Source organism: Ammospiza nelsoni, chromosome 13 (genome assembly GCF_027579445.1).
Source record: "Ammospiza nelsoni isolate bAmmNel1 chromosome 13, bAmmNel1.pri, whole genome shotgun sequence".
Lineage (NCBI taxonomy): Eukaryota > Metazoa > Chordata > Aves > Passeriformes > Passerellidae > Ammospiza > Ammospiza nelsoni.
This window is the reverse complement of record NC_080645.1, coordinates 3,492,403-3,505,813: the sequence shown is the minus strand read 5'-3', so window position 1 is coordinate 3,505,813 and position 13,411 is coordinate 3,492,403. Positions and strand designations below refer to the sequence as shown.

Below are 13,411 nucleotides of genomic sequence, written 5' to 3'. Positions count from 1 at the left end.
AAATGTTCTGAATTGAAGAAGCTGCAGGGTGAAGCCTCCCAGGGTTGCTGCAGCACAGGGCAGCCAGGCTGGGTGGGCACTGACCCTGCTGCAGCCCCTGCCTCTCCTCAGCTGCACAGGGCTCACAATCACTGCCCAGGGAGCAGGGAGGGAAGGTGTGGCACAACTGGCACACTCATTGCAGCTGAAGGTTTAAGCTGAGGCAGATCAGAGAACCTCCTGCAGGCAGCTGTAACTGCAGCCACGTTCCTCAGTGCGCAGGGCGTGAGGGCGCTTGTGCCTGGCAGGGCCTCCCACCCCTCTCTGAACTCATGCCAGGGCACAGGGCAGGAGACTCCCATCTGCTGGGTTACCCCTGTCCTCCCCTGGCCAGCCTGCCCTGCTTTCCAGACAGCCTGGCTGGTTTGAGGCTCCTCCCTGCAGGTGCTTTCCCCATTCTGCTTCGCTTTGCTGGGAACTTGTGCACAAATCTAAACAGTTCTATAGGAATAATGGGAACAGGGAAAACACTGCTGGGAAGCACTGCCCACTGAGCCTGGGCTGCTCCAGCTGGGCTGTGCAGAGCCAGCAGAGAGCTGGGCAAGCCCTTGAGAGGCTTTCCTGTCAGGCCTCTAACTTGTCAGTGACCCTGAGAAATGTTCAAAGTCTCTTTTCCCAGCCCAGCGCTTGAAGAAGCAGTCAGGGCTCTTCATTTCTTGCTCTCAAGGTTGTTTATTGTTCCTTATCTATTAAATTCTTTCTCCTGCCCTGCCCAGGTCCATCCAGCAGGACAGTTCCAGGCACTCTGCCTGCCCCCAGGGCACTGTTATGGCTTTATACTAAAAACTACGTGTGCAATGGTTACAATTACTTCCCAATCCCTATCACCTGTGTTAGACAGTGAGCTTCTACTCTAAACCAATCTGTGAGTGCCACCATCACAGCAGGAGATGGAGGCCAAGAAGAAGAAGGAGAAAGGCTGGACACATCCAGATCCCTCCATCTGGCCCCACTGAATCTCCATTCTAAAAACCCCAAAATCAACTTTTCACCCCATGATAACTTCACTATCACTCTACTTAATTTGTCATGGCTTACAGATCTTCATCCAAGGTTGGTAACTTGCTCAGTGGGTCATAATCCAACCCACAGGGGCATCTTGGGCTCTGTGCCAGGGTCTCTGAGCCCCCTGGCAGGGTCTGGGCTGCTCAGGACAGCCAGAGGGATGCTCTGGGCCCTGACACTGTCCCAGCAGTGTGTGCCCTGTGACAGGACAGGGAGCAGGCTCTGACAGACACAGCTCTGTGAGCAGCAGTGCCAGACACACAGTGAGGCCTGTCAAGCACCTCTGCTCCCATTCATGGCATTTTTTCTCTTCCAAGCAGATAACATTATCTATCCTACCCACTTTGAGCAAATATTTGAGAGATAAGCAGCACTGTTTGTGCTCAGCAGCGAGGACTGGACTCTGCTCAGCACCAGGGATGCTTTGCTGCTGTGTCCTGCAGGGCAGGCTCGGGTCAGGCTCAGTGTCCCACCTCTAACCAGCCCTGTTCTCCCTCTCTGTGGCATTTCCCACAGCCAAGCAGAGCTGAGAGCCCCCATAAAGCCCAGGGAGCTCTGCAGAGCTCACTCCGTGTTTGCACTGAGGGCACACACAGGGCAGGTCCAGCAGGGAGGACACCAGGGGCTGCAGGACAGCCCCACCACGTTTGCAGGACCCACAGAGAGGCATTTCTCTCTTCTCCCCCTGCCCTCCCACGGAATGAAGAAAGAGACACATTTTAATGACAGTTTGCTCAAATGTGCGTTCCCTGCTGATTTGACATTGGGCAGAAAAAGTGTCTACAAAATCAATTTTTAATAAATGTAAACAACTAAATTATGAATGACAAGAATATCACTGAGCAGTTAAATATTAATCATGTAATTACTTAAATTAATACTTTTAGTGCAATAGTGTGGTAGAGAGTTCTGCTTAGGCAGTGTCACTGTGCTGGCCAGAGCAGTGACAGGGACCACAGCAGAGGGACCTGGGGGCTTTGGGGCCTTATGTGCCACAGCCCCACTTGCTGATTGTGTCACAGGTCCCACAATAGTGGGTGCTCTTCTTAAGACCTCTGGAACCAGATTTATTGGGAAAGAACTTGTATTTTCTGTTCAAAATAAAGCTGTCAAGAAAACAGCTGAACTGGCCCAAAGTAGAGAGCAAACTGCCCCACCCAAGAAACTTTTCTGTCCCAAAGTGCCCTAAACTCCCCAACAGCTGTGTGTGATGTGCAGAGCCACAGGTGTGCTCTGTGATGCCACAGGTGTGCTCTGTGATGCTCTTTGGGATGACCAGAGGTGCTCTGGAGGGACCTGGGGTGCCAAAAGACCTGTCTGCCTCTGAAATGGAGCAGGGGGAGTTGCTGAAGGATGTGGTGTGTCCTGAGCTCTGCTCTGGGGCTGCACTCCCTGCCCTGCAGCCCCTGTGTGCTTCTGCCTGCACAGGATGGAAAATTGGTCCCCAGAATTCAGGGGGGCAGCAGCCCTCTGTAGATACTTGCAGGCAGCACAGGGCTTCTTTCCTTGCCCAAGAAACTAAAGAAAAGAATTTACTGGCACTCTTGTCCTTGTGGGTTGGCTGTCTTTGTTGTTTGTTTTTAATCTAATAAAAGAAGATCTTAATATCATGGTAAAATTGGTGCAAAGCTGGAAACTCAGCCCCCGGCGTTTTGGCGAAACATGATTGAAAATGTGAAAGCCTTCAGCAGAAACAACAAAAGCACAAAGAAACAGCAGGGATGGGATCAGCAGGTTCTGTGCTGGCTCTTGGGAGAGGCAGAGCAGTGCATCCAGCCAGGGCTGGAGGTGCCAGGCTGGGCAGCAGCCCTGTGGTGGCTCTGTGGCAGCATTGGGCACCGTGCCCTGGAGGGCTGGGTGGGCAGCACTGCAGAGCAGGAGCTGGGAAAAACACCTTGCTGGGAGGGCAGGAGCAAGCCAGGAGGGAAAAGAGGGGACTGGGAGGATCTGAGCTCTGGCCAGGGTGATGGAGGCCATGGAAGGACACACTTGGCATCCTTGGGCTGGCAGCTGCTGGAGCTGGTCCTGCCTCAGTCTGCTCCCTGTGTGGAAATTCCGTGTTGGACACAGATGATACAAGTGCTTCTAAATGAGAAAGTGAAGCATCTCTTGCAGAAGGTGGGGGTGCTGAAGGATGTTCATTGTTCAGACTCGCCCTTGCTGCAGATCCCAGTGCAGCTCCTTTGCCTTGTCTCCCCTCCCTGTGCCTCCTCACAGGCAGCACTGTCAGTACATTCCTGTGTGCCATAGGCAGGGGCCTCCTCAAAGTGCTAATTTATCCACCAGTACAGTGCTGGTTGCCATGACCACCCATAAAAACAACATTTTCAGGGTGATGGGTGCCCACTCTGAGCTGCAGCAGCTCCCCATGGGTTTAACCTCACAGCACAGGGTGGGTCCCTGGAGGGAGCAGCTCCCTGAGGCTGCCAGCCAGGCTGTGCCTTGTTTCTGAGTGATCATCAGCACATCTGGACAGGGCAAACCCTTCCTGTCCCCCTGCTCTTGCTCACCTGACAGCCTGAGTGCATTTTGCTCCTCATTTTGTTCTGGCACCACAGACCCATCCATGGAGAGCTCTGTGTCCCTGTGCAGAGCATGGAGCTGCTCCTGGTCACTGTGCTCCTTCCCACAGCCTCGCACATGGACAGGAATCCTGTCAGGAACTGTCCATTTGAGTCCATTTGTGCTCTCCCAGCATTGCACTTTCCCAGGTGCATTGGACTTTCCCAGGTGTGGTTTGAGCTGTGAGGTGGGAGGAGAGGGAGCTCTTTCCACATGCAGCATTACAACACGCTGCACTGAAGTTGGTTCTTGGAACGTAGCATCCCCCTAAAATGTCAAATAAATCCTTAAACTATTCATCACTCTGTTTTTGGGGTGGCAGTTAAGTCTTTCAACACTCTGTGAGTTTCTTTCCCCAGCAGTAATTTTGCTGGTGAAGAAATACAGCTCAGGGCACTCCACAAAGTGGAGCCTCAAAATCCATGTTTTGTTTTCATTACCAAAAAAATGCTTTACTGCATTAAAGAGTGGCCCATTAAAATGTTGTACCCTGTCTTCTGTGCACCCTGTAGTTGTTGGCAAGCCTTCCCCTGTGCCTGTGAAGAACAGCTTTGCCTCTGCAGCCTCCAGAGAAAGGGCAGCACAGGGGAGGAGGCTGCAGCCACAGCTCAGCTTGTTCACATGCAAGATCTCAAAACTTCCAATAGCCATGCAAATTGACTCAGTAAATGTATGTACTGAACCTTCAGCTATCAGTGCTTCCTCTGCTTTCAGTGTATCCCAGCACAGCACAGTGCCAAAGGAAATAAATTAACTGTCTGGGTCCTGGAGTGAAGTGTGAGGCTGTACAGAGCAGTGTGTTCAACTGTCTTGGGGAAATGGCCCTAAAATAACAACAAGAAAGAGCACAGTGAATTACAGGAGGCTTACTGAACCTTGGGATTATATGAATGAAATGTTGCCAGGTGAACTGGATGGCATTCCCTGATACTGTAGGAACGCTGGAGGTTGGGGAAAACAGTAAATGTTATAATTGGGGTTTGGGAGAGCACTTGGTTATTCTCACAAGTAACCCAGACTAGCTGGATGCTGGCATGAGAGCAGGCAGCAAAACCTGCAACTTCCTTAATTAAGAGGGCAGAAAGGCTTTTTAGCAAAATTTAGCTTTAGTTATTATTACCACATTTTATTTAGATACAGATGGCACATTAATAAATTTACAGCCATATTAGCAAGTTATATCAGAGCAAGGTGCAGCTGTGGGTCAGGGCCCAGGGCGCAGCAGGAACAGCAGTGGGGCAGCAAACCTGCAAACCTGACCCTGGGTGGGCACTGGGGTCACTCCTGAGAGCTTGGGCTGGGGCTGGGAGCAGGGGGGCAGCCAGGCTGGGCTGCAGCAGCGCTGGGCATGGCCTACAGCAGGGTTTGATAGCTTGTTTTGCAGGGAAGGGGGGGGCCCTGCCCTGGTCCCAGCTCCCCTGGGTGTTTGGAAGGGCTGGCTGATAGTGAAATGCAGCCAGCTGTGGGATGGCCTCTCTGGGAAATGGAGTCCTCATGGCAGGATTATTTAAGGCTGGACTTTGAAAGATGAGCCACTGTGCAGTGGGGAACAATGCTGCCCTGTCAGAGAGATGGACTCAATTACTTAATAGGTCGTTGCTGTCTGTCCCCTGCGTTTTCCCTTTCAAGAACATACATTCAGCTGGGTTATTTCTCATGGGAAGACAAAGCCTTGTGAGAGGAGGGGAGAGCCTGGAGGAGCAGCAGCCAGGCAGATGCTGGTTTGCCGTCCATGGAGCAGGCTCTGGAAAAACCTGGAGTGCTCTGGCTGATGTGTCCTTTGGTCCCATAATCAGCTGATCTCCTGGTCTCACAGGTCTTGCTCCTGTTTTTTTCCCTCACAAAAGATTTTCCATGGCGTTCTCCCCCTGCCAGTCTCATCCCCAGCACTGCTGATGGTGACACTGTGGGGCTGCATGGGCCACTGGTGTCTGGTTTTGTGCATTGGATGGACACTGACAGCTCCATCCAGCCCATCCCAGTGCCTGGGCAGCCTCTCCTCCAGCACAGAAAGGCTTGGAGGGTGTTTGATCAAATGCCAGCCAGGCTGGAGGCCGGCTCATGGCCAGGAACCCATCCCTGGAGCAGCCACTTGGAGCAGGACGTGGAGGGCAGGGATGTGTCACAGCCAGGGACTCGTGTTCTCCCCTGGGGCCCTGGGGTGAGCATTCCAGATGTGGGGTGAGCATTCCAGATGTGGGGTGAGCATTCCAGCTGTGGGGCGAGCATTCCAGCTGTGGGGTGAGCATTCCAGATGTGGGGTGAACATTCCAGCTGTGGGGCGAGCATTCCAGATGTGGGGCGAGCATTCCAGATGTGGGGTGAGCATTCCAGCTGTGGGGTGAACATTCCAGCTGTGGGGTGAGCATTCCAGCTGTGGTGTGATCCTCCCCAGCATCTCTGGGGTGACCATTCCAGGTGTGGGTGATTCTCCCCAGGTTCCCTCTGGGGTGAACATTCCAGGTGTTTTCCAGGTGTGTCCAGGGCTCCTGCCCTCCTGCACGTGTTTGTCCCCACATTAACACCCTGCATTACCTTATGCACCTTGAATTGATGCACCTAAATTGGTTGTTCTCAGGCCCCGAGGGTGTGATGAGATTTTGTCTCTTTTGCCCATTTCTTTTTCTCTTCTCTTTTTTTCCAGAATAAGTCGTCTGTTTAATGGCACAGAGCCCATTGTCCTGGACAGTTTAAAGCAGCATTATTTCATTGATCGAGATGGGGAGATTTTCAGATATATATTAAGCTTCCTAAGGACATCTAAGCTACTGCTCCCAGATGACTTTAAGGTAAGGAAAGCTAGAGTCTGCAATCTGTTTTTTCCACCCGTTCTGTCATTTGTTTTGGGGCAGGTTGGTTTGTATGCTTGACCTAAACACACTTAACTAAATGCTGCTGTTTATTTGTTAGGATTTTTAGTACTTGTGTATTACACCAGGGATGTTATTATTTAATAAATGGACCGGTGGTTGTCATGGATACAGAGAAAAGTTAAACGATGAAGCTTATAGCTAAATCAGTTTTTCTAAACTAATTGTATTTTCTCACATTTTTAGCTTATTTATCAGGGTATAACAACAATTAAGAAGCAGCATCAGCAACTTGCACTTAGCAGGGTTTAATGCTCAGGATCTGAAAGAAATGTTTCATATTTGATATGCAGAGGACTTGAACTGTGTAAATCTTTTTCTTGTTGGTATAAAAATGAAACCCTTAAACAAGCCCATGAGGATTTGTGTTAGACATAACCACTGCAGATGGTTTGATTTCAGGAAGTAATCAGCTCACAGTTAATGTCAAAATATTCTTGGGAGCTGGAGTTGACTGAGGGCTTTTTAAGGAGCAGGACATGCTTTGTGTGAAGCCATGGTGCTGGTTGTTTCTCTGCAGCCCTGATTGTTTAAATGCTCTCCTTTTGGCCTGGTTTGTGTGGCTTTGCCCTGTCATAGACATCCTTTAAGAAAAAGCCTTTCCTTAGGATTTTTCCTCCTGAGAAGCTGAGAGGCCTCAGGAACAAAATGTAAACAATGATTATCTGCTGCTGTGGAATGCAACAGGTGCATCTGGGATTGGTCTCATGTGCTTGTTTCTAATTAATGGCCAATCACAGTCAGCTGGCTCAGACAGAGAGTCCAGGACAGAGTCTTTGTGATCATTCTGTCCTATTCTATTCTTAGCCAGCCTTCTGATGAAATAATTTCTTATATTCTTTTAGTATAGTTTTAATGTAATATACATCATAAAATAATAAATCAGCCATCTGAAACATGGAGTCAAATCCTCATCTCTTCCCTCATCCTCAGACCCTTGTGAACACCAGCACATTGCACTTTAAAAACTTCCAACATTGCCACCCTGATGTAGGAAAATTAGAAGACAAAAGTGTCCAAACTGCAGGTGACAAGATTCAACAAAACCACTTATTCCAGGGTGCAATGATGAATAAATTGGGATGGCAGATGGGGATCTGCTCAGTTAGAGGATGCAGAGCATTGCTGGGAAGGAAAACTCCTGCTTTCTCTGAAGTGCCATTTCACTTTGCTGTACTGGCTGGGCACAGGATCCCTTGGTCAGCTGTGACTGAGTGCAAAGTGCTGGTGCTGGCTCCTGCTTTGGAGCAGAGCTGCTCCTGGTGCTGCCAGCTCAGCCATCCTCACCTGAGGCAGGAGGACAATCCTGTCTGACCCCGTGGGAGGGTCTGCAGTCACTTCTGCAGCACATCACAACCTGCAGGACAGGTTCTGGCAGCCCTGGTTGGAGCCCCAGCCCAGAGGGGCTGCCCTGAGCACTGGGTGTTCCTGCATGGGCTGGGGGGAGAAAACTGCAGAGAAATGAGGGAAAACCTCAAAGCTGTGTGTGGTGGTGGAGCTAAAGAGCAGAGCAGTGCTGGGGCTGTAGGATGGATGAAGGGAAGGGTGGATGGAGAGATGGGAGAGGCACAGGAGAGCAGCTGTGGTTTGGACAGTCCAGTGTGAGAAGAGGCCACACCTCGAGTGCTGTGTCCAGTCTGTCCCCTCAGTCTGGGAAGGACTTTGAGATGTTTGAGCACATCCAGAGGAGGCAACGAGGATGGAGAGGGGCTGGAACACAAACCCTGTGAGGAACCCCTGAGGGAGCTGGGGGTGCTCAGCCTGCAGAAAAGGAGACTCAGGGGTGCCCTCATCACTCTCTGCCACTCCTGAAAGGTGCCTGTGCTCAGCTGGGGCTGGGCTCTTTCTCCAGCAGCACTGACACAACCAGAGCACACAGCCTCAAGCTGTGCCAAGGGAAATACAGGTTGGATAGCAGGAAAAAGTTTTTCATGGGAAGAGTGATAAAGTTCTGGAATGGCTGCCCAGGAGGTGGTGGAGTCACCATCCCTGGGTGTGTTTAACAAAGCCTGGATGTGGCACTGGGGGCCAGGGTTGAGTTGAGGTGCTGGGGCTGGGCTGGACTCCATGACCTTGAAGGTCTCTTCCAACCCAGTGATTTTTGTGAATTCTGTGAAGAGAGAAGAGAGAGGTGTTTTGAGCTGATCATGGCCTCCACCAGCACCCAGATTCCAGAGGGGCTCAGTCCCAGAAGCAGCAGCTTTGGCTGGAGCCTGGAGGGCAGAGGGTGCCCAGGTTTGTGTGTGCAGGAGCCTGGCAGGGCTGGGGGGCTGTGCCTGCTCAGCCCCTGCTCCCCATCCCCTGCACCTCAGCTCCTCCCTGGGAGAGCTCAGAGCAAATCCAGGCTAATGAGGGCTCAGGAACAAAGCAAAGCCTTGCTAGGTGGGGAGTAACTAAATCAAAATGCATAGAAGAATGAATGCTCTGTAAAGCTGTATTAAAACTGCACTGTAAACGGATTTAACTTCACAGAAATCGTGTAATTTTGCCAGCATGATTAAAGTGACAGAAGACAATAATCAAAGGCAGCAAATGGAATCACTTGGTGTTTCTAAATGCAAAACTCTATTTAAGGTATAAAACCTGACAGCTTTTCCAGTGAGACTTGCATTAAATGTTCTTTATGTCAAACAAAGCACTATCAAGTGTTTTGAATATTTATTAGTTTTTACCCCTTAATTTAATCAAGCAGTTTATTAGCCTCAAGGTTTAGCTAAGTTGCTTTTCAACTTGAATCGCTGCTCAGATGGTTATTTTGGAAAGTTTGGAATGTTAGTACCACACCAGCATTATTGTGTTTGCTATTTCAGTGTTGTTTTCAGACGAAGTTAACACTGAAATGCAGAGAAAGTGGGGTGTGTGTTCCAAGGCTAGCGATTCTTTATTATCAAGTCTGATGGTGTGTTTACAGTGAATATTAATTACACTTGCAACTACTACTAAGACAGAGCTTGAAAGTGTCTCCCAGACCTTGCTGCTGAAGGTAGCACTGCTATGGTTGCTGTGATTTTCCCAATCTGCCCTCCCTGAGCCCCCCTGGCATCACAGGGGCTCCCCAGGACTGTCCCCTTCACTGCCCATGCCCAAGGGCACCCAGAGCCAGGAGCTGCTGTGAGCCTTGTTTGAGACTCACTCCTGCTCAGAGAGCATCAGACACACACAGACACAGAAAATGTGAGTATTGTAACACACAGACACAGACAGTGTGAATATTGTAACACAGACACAGGTAGTGTGAGTATTGTAACACACAGACAATGTGAATATTGTAACACACAGGCAATGTGAATATTGTAACACACAGACACAGGCAATGTGAATATTGTAACACACTGACAATGTGAATATTGTAACACACAGACACAGACAGCGTGAATATTGTAACACACAGACAACAGGCAATGTGAATATTGTAACACACAGACAACAGGCAATGTGGATATTGTAACACACAGGCACAGGCAATGTGAGTATTGTAACACACAGACAATGTGAATATTGTAACACAGACACACACAGGCAATGTTAGTATTGTAACACACACAGGCAATGTGAATATTGTAACACACAGACACAGGCAATGTGAATATTGTAACAGACACTGCAATGTGAATATTGTAACACACAGACACAGGCAGTGTGAGTATTGTAACACACAGACAATGTGAATATTGTAACACACAGGCAGTGTGAATATTGTAACACACAGACACAGGCAATGTGAATATTGTAACAGGCACAGAATGTGAATATTGTAACACACAGACACAGGCAGTGTGAGTATTGTAACACACAGACAATGTGAATATTGTAACACAGACACAGGTAGTGTGAGTATTGTAACACCCAGACAATGTGAATATTGTAACAGGCACAGACAATGTGAATATTGTAACACACAGGCAATGTGAATATTGTAACACACAGACACAGGCAATGTGAATATTGTAACACACTGACACAGACAGTGTGAATATTGTAACACACACAGGTAATGTGAATATTGTAACACACAGACAACAGGCAATGTGAATATTGTAACAGACACTGCAATGTGAATTTTGTAACACACAGGCAGTGTGAATATTGTAACACACTGAAACAGACAGTGTGAATATTGTAACATACACAGGTAATGTGAATATTGTAACACACAGACAACAGGCAATGTGAATATTGTAACTCCTCTCAGAGAGGGAGGAGCACAAAGGCACAGGACAGCTGAGTTCTGTGTGGATTACAGAAATCACCTGTAGCCCCAGAATGACAGGGCCACCACTCCAGTTTATTAATACAGTTACCAATTTGTGTGCTTGCATCTGAAGTCTCCCAAACTGACCTCAGGAAATAGTTGTCAGTGTAGAAGTGAGCAACTTTCTTTCATAGCCAGCAGTCAGATCTTCACAGCACCAAAAATACAGGAGAAACATTGAGTTAGGATGACAGTTTGTTGTTTCATGTAATAAAGAATAACAAGTGAAAAATGGACAGGAAGGGCCATTTCAGCCTGCTCAGGAGTCAGCATTAGGTACAAAAACAGAGGGTGTGTTTGGCACTGAGGGAGCAGCAGCAGCTCTGTGGGACACAAGGGCTCAGGCTGTGCTGGGGGCACATCTGGAGCATGGAGCACCAGCACTGCTGGCCTGGAGTCACAGCCAGATGTGAAGATGTCACCCCTGTCCCAGGTGACTGCCAGAATCCATCCCACTTGAAATCCACCACAGAAAAAGCTTTTCTACTGAACAAAAATCAGAACATTGTTTTGTGAAAGGCAAGAGGTTTTTTGCATCTTTGAGAGGTCTGTCAGTGTTTCCCATGGGATCTGCATGCAGGCCAGGAGCTGTGGCTGGGGAAGGGCTCTGTGCATCCCTGCCTGTCTGCTCCCTTCCTCCTGTGGCCTGGTAGAACTTCCCACCAGCTCCTGCAGCAGCCACAGGGGTTCATGGGGGCTGTAAAGGCTTTTGTGGCACTTTACAGAGAAAATTAAAGGCTGAACTCTTTATCTCCCCTTTCAGTCTGTCAGAGAGCACCCTACTTGTGACTGCACTGGTGTGGGAATCTCCTCCAGAGGAAAATGTATTCCTAAACAGAAGTAGCTGCACTGTGTGTCGCAGTGCTGGGCTCTGGTGCTGCTGTTGGGGAGCTGGAACACAGGGAATCAATGCCTGTAGGGAATGGGAGATGCTTTGGTCCTGCAGGACAAGGAATCCTGGTACTGTACAGAATCTGCTGTGAGTGCTGGCTGCTCTCAGCAGCACTGCCCTGGAGAGGCTGAGGTGTCCCTGTGCTGCTGTGGCACAGAGCTGTGCCCTGGGCTGGGTTCAGTGTCCCCCTGTGCCCTTGGCTGCTCCCTGCCTCCCCTGGATGGGGCCATGTCTGCATCTGCCTTTGGTGACTACTGAAACCAACAGCATGGAAATGTTCTCCTGCAGTTCTGTGACACCTCCCTGCTGAGGGCTCTTGTGGGTTTCATTCTTTCATTCACATTTCATATTAAACTCAAGTAAATCTTCAGGGTGGGGTTTGATGTCTGCAGTGCAAGGGTGGCAGTACCTGTGCCAGTTTTACCTGTGCAGACACTCCAGAGCTGGGCTCTGCCAGGCTGGTCACAGACACAATTCTGAACAAGGTGTCAAACCTGAGGGAAAAGATTCTGGGCTTGGTGTGCAGAGCCCATGACCCTGTCCAGGCACAGGATGCAGAGAACCTGACCCCCATGCTGTGAGCCACTCACTGTGTATTCCTGGCTCTGTGAGACCCTCCTCCCTGCCTAAACACACTGTCAGATTGCCCCAGGATGCCCCAGTCCCTCCCTTTGCAGGAAGGCCAATGTCCCATCAGAGGAGCAAGGACAGTGGGCAGCAGTGCAGGGGGGTCACACAAGGTGTCCCTGGTGTCCCTTCCCAGCACTGTCACTGGATTTCTCTTGCTGCAGAAGACACTTTTTTATCCCCTCCCCTTGTTACTGTGCCAAGCACAACCAATTCCCCTTTCTGGCCCTGCCTGGCAGTGGTGCCCATTCCCTGGCAGCAGCTCCTGGCAGCAGCACCCCTCAGTCCCAGGGGCTGGTGCAGGGCCCTTCTGCAGGTTCTCAGCCCTTCCCAGATCTGTCTGAACCCCAGTGTGGAGCAGGCACAGGCAGGAGAGCCTGACTTTAGAGATGAACCCAAACTCAGCACATGATGCTCAGCCCTGCCCTGGTTCCCACACAGCCCCTGAAGTGTGGCTCTCTCATTCTGGGGGCAGCAGTGGAAGAGCTGTTCCATCTGAAAGCAGGTTTCCTTCTCACAAAATGGTACCAGGATGTGCAGTTCATGCTATTCATTTTAGGGCAGATGCCAGCCAGCAAGGGTCCCTGCAGAGCTGCAGTGATGGGGTGGGTGGGCTGAGCTGGCTGTGAGAGAGCTGGGCTGCTGTGATGTGGGTTTTGCTGGTTTGTGGCATTGCTGCTCTGGCCTGGGGCTGCAGGACCATGGAAGTCCTTGATTCAGGACCCTGCCAGGCCAGGGGAGGCAGCCAGAGCCTCTGTAATGGGATGGGCTTTGCATCCACCTCAGGAGCCCTGTGCCACTCTCTGCTCTCAGCAATGAGGGGCTGTTCTTTCTGTCACTGTACATCTCCTCCAGGTTTTACTGATGAGTTTTCTTAGCACATATTCACTTGATTGATTCTATAAATAATACCTTATTTTACAGTGTCCATGAACCCAGACACTCTGAAACTGGTTTTTCAGGACCTGCTGAAAGCAGCAGATGACTTTCCATTGCCTTAGAAAGTGCTGGGTGCTCCTGTTCACTCTACACCATTCCATTTTCCCTTAGCATTGCATGTTTCCTTGCTTGGAAAAGCAATCCATGGCACCAACAGATGCCAAGGGAGAATTTGGCAGCCAGTGCCCACACCTCTGTACTGCACAGTTTGGTGTAAAACTGTGC

General features: G+C 49.9%; 1 protein-coding gene across 1 annotated transcript in view; it reads left to right on the top strand.

The window, feature by feature from the left end:
• KCTD15 (potassium channel tetramerization domain containing 15) overlaps window positions 1-13,411 on the top strand; it is a 47,517-nt gene that overhangs the window by 24,171 nt on the left and 9,935 nt on the right. Inside the window, exon 3 of the mRNA XM_059481263.1 lies at window positions 6,251-6,395. Coding sequence (XP_059337246.1) covers window positions 6,251-6,395 — 145 coding nt within the window. The remainder of the gene's footprint in view (window positions 1-6,250; window positions 6,396-13,411) is intronic.